We start from the raw sequence: 9,064 nt of genomic DNA, 5'->3' as shown, positions 1-9,064 counted from the left end.
TTTGTCATGACGTCACTTAGGATTGTCCGTGGCCCGTGTTGTGGTTGCATCGGCTGACGCACCACGAAATACACAATAAACATTGTCCTTCGTTCGGATAATGTGTAGTTGTGAGTAACATTAAACATAATCCCTTTGTAGTTTCAAGGATTCCATTTATAGTGCATAGGTATTCTTAAAGATGGCTGCAATGTTCACTCCCAATAGTTCTCCTGGACTTCGTAAGTATTGGTTTCTTTTTTCAATAATGTCGCTGATGCAACTTTTTATTACATCTTTGCTTATGATTGATATAATGCTAACCGAATTAAGCTGCCTATTAAACCTAAGTTATGGCTTAATGTTTCGCTAACTCATGCGGTTTTTGATTTCTGTTATGAACTTAAAGTATTTTTGACGAGTAGCCGTCTGCTGTGGTTCCGCCATAGTATAAAGGTTCTTATTTATGCTCTGATCCACAATTGATAACAATTAAAAAGCTATGCGTGATTGTGTATATTTTTAAATTTAATATTCTTCACTTGTTGTTCCGCAAAAGTTTTACGACTTGCTGGTGTGTGTAGGTAATACATCTTTTAATCTGCCACCATACAGTGTCGGCCGTATTTGTCATACTTAATTTAATAACTCAGTGGTGGTATTTTTCCCATAGAGATTACGTTCAACACTTGCTTTTTTTACTTCCTTCTTGATTGGTTCACCGATTTTCTTTACCTCCCATTTTTGGTCTAAAGTTGATTATTTTTTTCATCAGATAATGTTCCAGTTTCAATGGGACTTCTTGGGTACTTAATCCTGTCTTGTGCTGCGGTGAATGTTCCATCCATGTACCACCTCCACAAGTATTTTCTGTGCCGTATTCCTGAAGACTTGACAATGAATTCTCAGGTAATATTGTACCCCAAGTTGTAATTCCAGTGCCCTCCTTTTTATGGTCGCCATGGAATTTGGGTGGGTGGCAAATAGAGAAGAGAATTCGGGGAAATAAAAAGCAAAACTTAACCTAGCCTTAATTGAATTTCATGGATTCTATGTTCCTGTTAACTTTTCCTGCTTCTCACTATAAGAGAGAATTAAAATCTATACCTATCTGTATTTTATTTTTGTGGTAATTTTTTCACCAAATTCTCCAGGAAAAATTTCTGCTGTGTAAGACATTTGGAACTGTCATCTATCTGCTTTGGAACCACTGATTTGTATGTGCTTTCGAACTGCTTTAGTATTGAAACAAGGTACACAGCTGTTCAAGAAGTCATGCCATCCTACCATGTCATCAACTCATTGGTACATCTTTCTAACTCATATGTAACACATTTTGAATTGCTTTGGATTTCCATTGTAAACTGCTATGGAACACATTTTCAACCTTTGGAACTCATTTGAAATTAACATTGGAACTGATTTGTACTACTCTTTCACCCGTTTTGAAACTCATTTGTACGCCATGCAAACTGCTTTGTTGCAGTTCAAGATGGCTTCTAGAGTTTTCCTTGAAATTTAAGGTGATCTATTTAGAAAATTTAGTCCAGGCGATGATGGCATTTTGAAGTGCCGCAGTAACTTCCTTCTCAGAATAGTGTATAGTCACCAATGTCAGTCACTGTTTTAAGAGTAGTCCCTAACAGTTTCAAAATTAGCCATAAAGCCTGAATCACACGATCATTTTTTTCCGTCCCTCAGAATGATAGCTCAAGGGATAGGTTTTCAGGGAACGAAAGCGTGATCACTCGAGCCATATTTTCTGAGACGCTCCCATCGTCCTGTTTCCATCGCTTTTTCCGTCACTTTCCGTATTTACAATTGTGTGGGTTGGAAGGCAAGGGGTACAAGTGATTTTTCTTTTCTTTACAGAGTTAGGCACAAAAATTATTAGGTACAGAAAACAAGCGAGATCAATTAGATTCTTGGTAGCACATTTGATTTCCCACTAGATGTCAGCACAGAACAGAGACTCACTCGTTTACCTAGGCAACCAGGTTTTTGTGTATTTATTATAACAATTAACTTTACCTAACTCTGTTGAGAAAAAAATCACTTGTACCCCTTGGCTTCCAAACCACTCAATTTTCATTCGATTGAAAGGTAAGCGTGGTGTTAAATCGCTTTCAGCGGCCGTACCTTCCGGTTGGCTGAAGGACGGTGCCAGAAATGGGTTGCGCAACGGATAAACATGGACGAGACGTGCCGGGTGATGGAAAAAGGGATGGCATTTCCATCCCTCGGGCCATCATAGAAAATGATCGTGGAAACGATCATTTTCCGCCATCATTGGAGAGATCGCTAGAGCTGTCCCTTGAAAGGATTGGAAAAAATGATCGTATGATGCAGACTTAAGCAAAGGTCCTTCTAGCTTGGTAGACTTGGCACAGGATACGTACTTTTGAATGTTTAGAGTAGGGGGGTAAGTTCCTTCGGTGGTCAAGAAAGTCCACATGGAGAGCTTAACTCTGGTCATAAGTGTTTGTCGTGGAGCATTCAGTGTCCATTTCTGAGTGAAATGCCTTCGTTTCTGGATATTTTTCCTTGAAAACCATCGTGTTTAATACCCGAAAATCTGATGTTAAATGCAAAAAAAGGCAATACTGTGACATTGTAACAGATTTTTGAAGGAGGGATTCATTTTTGGCAAAAAAAAGTCATAAAATATATTCCATATATGGAACAAAAGGCGGAGATAAACCATTGCCCAGGGATTGGGAAGACAATACTTCGACCGGTATGTTTTATGTCTATAAATCGATGCAAAATAATACTTTTCCAAAAGTACCGAAGAACAAAAGCATTTTTTTTTTAAATCGCTAAAAATACCGTAAAATTCAACATTTACGTGCGAAATATACTTTTAAAGATTAGACTATGGTGTTTTTACAACAATAATCTACTTGGAAATGCCAAAAAACATCATTATTAATGATGTTTGCCATTAAGTTGCTATAGAATACCTTTTTTTATGCAACCAAGATTCTCGGTTCGTAGTGAAGATAATCTTGTCGCATTCCAAAACACATCCCAGTTATACATGAATCGTCTCAGTACACAGCAGTTACAATATGAATGATGACGTCTGGAAATCCTGTCGAATCGTTCATAAGGAGTTCCAAATGTGTAGAAAGCAGTGTCCAGTCCACACGAACACACTCTGTACAAATGAGTTACAAATTTCTTCATGCTTCCAATTTTTGGTACAAATGAGTGGAAATGAGTTCCACAGCAGTTCCGCAACTGATTTTGATTTTTCAAAACAGTTTCGAAAGGGTTCCAAAGCAGTTGGAAAGCAAAATTTTTTCCCTGTGTCATGGCTAGTGAATCTATTTTAATTTATGTGCTCTATTTAAAAAGAATGCTTACTATTGCAAAATAAAACTTTTCCTGGTCCATCTTTTTTTCACAACATTCTTTTTTTAATTCATATTTAGGTAGAATTGTGCTTGTTTGACCAGCAATATTAACTATGTATATTTTTAAAAAATCATGTCCTCTTTTAATGAGTGTATGTTGTATTTATACAAAAATAATGTGTATAATGTAGCCAGCCTATCCCAGCCAGCACATTATCAGTTATTGAGATAAGGTGAAAGGAAAAAATAAGGAAGGAGCTTTTAAGTAAGGATGTTGGCATTTTCTTATGGATTTCTTACGGCCAAGCCGACAAACACCCAGACTAATGACAAAATGGAGGCCTAACTTTCAGCACTTCCCTAGATGATGTTATTATTTCATCATTTTAGCGTATTCATTAAGGGTTATATGTATATGAATAATTTTTCCATTCTTGGCGCTTCTATAGTACAAGTGGAATTAATATCATTTGGCCATAATTTGATAATCATTCACATTAATGAAATGATGGCAAATCTATGGTCATAAGAAAGAAACATGTTTTCACACAGAGTATATAAAAATGCCGGAAGTAAAACTCTAATATCAATAATTAATTCATCTGGTTAACTGAAAAAAAAATTAAAATTCATAAATGTCAGATTGTGTAGACCTTGAATGAATTCAGTTTGTTTCACGCACGAAGCATCTCAGTTTTTATATACAATTACATTTTAAATACGTACCTACGCCTATTCTTCTCACCAGACACTCTGGTTTAGTGGGTAGCATGTGCTCCTATTGAGTTGAAGGTTAGAAGTTCGATTCTCCACATACCTATTCTTTTCTTTCCACCATAAGGAAAAAGTATGCATATTTTCTTTGCATCTTCTCTGGCCAGTTGCTTGAAGTTATTAAATTTTTCTATTTTCGGGAAAGTCTGTTATCAGTTGTTCAGGTCTTATAAAGACTCACTGAATTTCACCATTAGGCTTTAAATTCATGTTGGTCAGTGCAGCATAGCATGTGTAGTATGCTGCTCTGCCGCCTTTGGCACTCCAACAGAAGCGACTTATGTTAATCTGAGGATATTTGATGGCATTCATTATGTATTCTTTCCTAAAATCTTATCCTTGTCTTATCCTTTAGCTTACGATAAGCTGCTTATATTGTTTCCGTAAGAAAACCATAAGAAACGGATAACTCCCCCGTCGATTTCTGTAACAATAATGCCTGCTCGTTGTCTGTTCAGGAGGCTATTGGCTCCCTGTTCCTTGTACGAGTGGCAACAGTCAGGTGACTGTTGGTAGATTGAAAGTTGGAATGCCTTGTCTGTTTCATGTCTGTAAGAAGAGTGCTGCTTGTCTGTTCTCTCCCTGAAGGGAAAGTGGCATTCTCTTATTATCTGTTTATTCCCTGTGCGGTGAAGAGTACAACCAACCTGCCCCTGCCTGTTTAGAGCCTGTTCACTGTTGTCTGTTTGTTCCCAGTTGAGAGTGGGGGCGGATTCAGATTCAAATTTGGGGGATTCATGATCTGGGAAGAGAGGGGCATTCTCCCAAGTTTTTAAGATACCCATTTTTTTATGCATTTAGGAGCTTAAAATTTCATTTTCATTCGTAATAACCGATGAAATTGAACAATTTAAGAAGTTTAAATTAACAATGTAGACAAATGAATAGCAAAAAACGATTAAACTAATAAAAATTAAAAATTTTGGATAAAATTTTTGAGGGGGGATCACGACCGCGGTGATCCTCCCCTGAATCCGTCTCTGGTTGGGAGATGTGGACATCCAACCAGTCTCTGCCTGTTGAGAGTCTGTTCACTGTTGTCTGTTCGTTCCCTATGCAGTGAAACTACAAATAACCGGCCCCTGCCAGTTGAGTGCCTGTTTAATGCTGTCTGTTTGTTCCTTGTGCGGTGAAACATACAACCAACCAGCTCATGCCTGTTTAGAGTTTGTCCTCTATTGTTCCCAAAATGCTTGTTGCCTACCTGTTAAGGAACAAGCTGCTAACAGAGTACTAACTGTTGGAAGGCTGGTCTTACATTGTTCCCGTTTGTGACTTAACTTTAACATAAAAAAGTTACTATGTATCATTAGAAAACTAAAAGAGCTGGCAACTAAATGTATTTTTTTTAACTCTGCAGGGCTATGTCATCTTTAGTTGCAATACAATTTTAGGGCCGGTTTAAGTGGTAAACAAAGCCCAGGGCTGCTTAGAACACCATCCAAAAGGGATGCCTTAGCGTTCAGCCCAATGTTCAATACTAATCCTTCCACCTCTCGGGTTATTTTTGAGGGGATGCGGCTTGAATGTTGTTTGCTGACACTAGAAAAATGTCTAGAACCGGCCCTGAACAAGTTACATATGTGGTAATACATTCTGTTAAAATACAGTTTTTGCTTTACCCTGGGACAGTTTACATTTAATTTTTAAAGATTTTTATCACCAATATCCCCAACCCCAAAAGTGTCTAAGTACTCACTGTTGGGCATTAGTATCTCCTTTTCTGCAGCAAGGTGGCTTTCCACAGCAACTATCTCCAATAAAATAATATAATGGGCCAAAGACTCAGCTCAGGCTTGATAGCATGGTCAAATTTAAATATGGTATCCCTCATTCCACTTCTTTTAAAGAATACGCTCAACAAGAAGTGTTAAGGCCATTTTACGCGGGGCTCAGAATTGCGCAGGTTAGAACTGCATTGATTTCTAAAATGGCGTGGAATTGCACAAACGCATGAACAAAATTAGAATGGGCTATTTTGCCATTTCACATCCATGCATTCTCGCTTGTGTTTTAGCTATTCACCACTTTACACGATGCAATTTTGACTGTTTCTTCGTACATACGTCAGATTGTGCAAGTACATGCCCCGTGTAAAATGGCCTTTAGAATGAAAGTAAATATTTTTTAACGCTTGTTGAAGTAAAATTATTCTTTACTCTTAACTTGTTTTCATCAGCAATAACATATAGCGGTGATTTATTACAATTGAGAGTGATTGACATTTTCAAAATTTTACCAGGATAATTTTAATCCTCATTTGTTTCTCAAAAATACTCTGTTTTTTTGTGAAATGATTATTGATGGTTAGGTCTCCTTGATATTTTCAATTGTGAATGTTCATGATTTAATATTATTTCCATTGTGAAAACCAATGTTAGGGTTGGTGGCATCATTTATGATTTTTCAATGATCTTACAGGCCTTGAAACCTCATATTTAGTTAAAGTGCGTATAGGTAACAATGAAGTTATGAAAATTTGCATATGCAACAATCAGGAGCCCCTGTGATTCATTCTATTGTCTTGGTAAAATAGTTGCTTGGTGTTGTTGGAAATAGTTGGAATATACAGTTATATACAGTAAAACTTCGATTTTACGCACTTTGATTTTACATCAAGTCTCGTTTTTACGCAGCGACACTCAAGTCCGGCCGGAAAGCATAGGGAATTCCAATGGTGAAACTTCGATTTTACATCTTTTCTTGATTTTACGCAGTTTTTTCGATTTTGCGCAGCATAACCCCAGCCCCAAAGAGGCCGCTAATCTTGATTTTACGCAGTTGTCTTTCGACTTGTTTTGAAAATCCCGACTGGAGCAATATGAAGTTAGGTTAAATTTAAGTATACCGGGACTGGCCACGGTTATAACTTTACGGGAGTCACCCGCAAGTTTTCGCACAATGAAGTTAGGTTATTTATTCGTCTAAATGAGTTACAAAAATGAATACAAGAACGGTTGAAATGACGTCGCGCTGTTGAGCGTGAAACTAAAAACATCGCGAATCTAATTATTGCTTCCCCCTACGACCTCTCAGTAATATTTCAGGCTCCTTTACGAACGCGAATATCGCTCTTAGTTAATATTTGCCGTAGAAGGATATCGAAACCTAAAATATACGGCAATCGCCGTGCATGCGTGATTAAGACAAATGATCCCCGGAGATATTAACATTATCACCTTTCGTTTATTATTCGACTTATTGATCGACGCTATTTATATATATATTGTAATTACAGTAGATGGTCGTTAATCTGGAATTATGAACTACGGAATATCTATCCCTAACGGAAGGTTTTCTAGAATTTTGCGAGCGCTATGTTTTCCTTCGCCCCAGCGAAATATAACGGCGAAATTAGCCGTTAAAAATCCTCCCGTGCCAACATTTTGGCTTCCAAGGTGATCCAAAAAAGATAGTCGTACTTCTAGTATGGACGTAAGTCGATGGTGATTCAACACGATGGTAAAAGCATATGTTGTCTCATTCCGCGGGCTAACCCCACATCTGCGGGACGAATGGAGGCGAGGGAAAGTTGATTGCGCGGCGCGCTTATTAGAGCTGATTCAACTTGTATCTCATTTTCAGTGGGTTTAAGTGAAACATGGTTGGAACATCAATAGCTATTATCTTAACTCCGCTAGGTGGCAAGCGTTTATTTTTAACGGAACGGGAGTTAATGCCCTCGGAGAATAACTCGCGTCGTCAATCGTCATGCAATCATTGAAGTCAAATCAAGACGTGAGTGATAAGGCAGTCCCTTTAAACTCAGGAATGGCTTAGTGCAATTAAATCGAAATACAAAAAGTGTCCGGTGTTGTTATCAGACATGGGGAAGCAAAATATTACGTTAAGATTAGTCACACGGCTTGTGAGCCGAAGGTCCCGGCGCTGAATTCGCGGAAGAATGCCGACAGAGAAGCTATACCCTATATGCTAAATTTTCATGGGAAAATGGTTTTTTAATACGTGAAAATTATAAATAAGAAAGATTGTTCCGACTATTAATAATTTTTAACGGTAGTTGCGCGGTTATTTAAATAGCTCACTTTAAAAAAGTGATCTAAACACCGGAAAAATCTGATTTTCCGAATATCCCGGGTCCTATGTGCTCCGTATTATCTTTGGTATGCTATTTGGAAGGAGGATACTGATAGCTGGGGTCATTAGTGCCATGAAGTAAGGGCTGGGGGGATAGGAACCCTATGTTGGCATTAGCCAGGTTGTAATGATAGGCCTTAAAGGGCTTAACGTCCCATCTGCTGGTGCACTGGAAGTGTCCTCCACATTACTCTCAAGTAGGGATAGGGCCATCTCTGATAACAATTTCTCCATGTTTCCGATGCAACCGCATAGGTTTGTTGGTGATGACAATAGTTTCGTTGGCACTGCTGCCAGCGTCTTCAGGTCGAAGATGAAGGTGCCATCTCTGATAAGTTTCTGCTACTGTCAGGACTTGAACCCAGGCCCACAGGGTGTAAAGCCTTTGTGATGTATTAGCAAAATTTTGCTCCCTGTTAATGGGGTTAATTTGGATGACTATCCTCAAATATATATTATATATAGATATCTCATTTATTCAATCTCCAATCTTTGTTTGTCTGCAGGTGGTTAAACGGATTTCCTGAAAACTGCTTTTAATGAGAATATTTTCGAAAATTAGCTCATCTGCTCCGCGAGCATTTAGTATCACCATTGCGACATTTCTCCTGGGTAACAGAAGTAATCTTAGTGCCAGAAATGCTAGCAATTCTACCATGTTATTCATCCATGGGAAACATTGTTCAGGAATGCAACGTTGTTTTTCTCAAGGTAACACGTCATCTGTGGTGTTGCTTGTGAGTAAATAAGATTATTAGGGATCATTTTCTTGCCCCCAAATGCGTAATTGAATCCAGGAAACATATATCTGATACGACTGAAAAGGATTTCATGCCCTTTTACCGTAAAGGCAC

General features: G+C 38.1%; 1 protein-coding gene across 2 annotated transcripts in view; it reads left to right on the top strand.

Annotated features, from left to right (window-relative positions):
• The first annotated feature begins 16 nt into the window (after nucleotides 1-16).
• The window catches only part of LOC124167699 (ubiquitin-associated domain-containing protein 2-like), a 28,033-nt gene continuing 18,985 nt past the window's right edge, over nucleotides 17-9,064 (top strand). For both annotated transcript variants that reach the window (XM_046545690.1, XM_046545689.1), the window contains exons 1-2: nucleotides 17-221; nucleotides 755-888. In XM_046545690.1, the coding sequence (XP_046401646.1) occupies nucleotides 182-221; nucleotides 755-888 (174 nt within the window). In that variant the 5' untranslated portion in view covers nucleotides 17-181. The remainder of the gene's footprint in view (nucleotides 222-754; nucleotides 889-9,064) is intronic.

Source organism: Ischnura elegans, chromosome 11 (assembly GCF_921293095.1).
Source record: "Ischnura elegans chromosome 11, ioIscEleg1.1, whole genome shotgun sequence".
In the NCBI taxonomy this organism is placed as follows: Eukaryota; Metazoa; Arthropoda; class Insecta; order Odonata; family Coenagrionidae; genus Ischnura; species Ischnura elegans.
The sequence above is the reverse complement of the archived record's forward strand: the minus strand, read 5'-3'. Positions and strand labels throughout refer to the sequence as shown.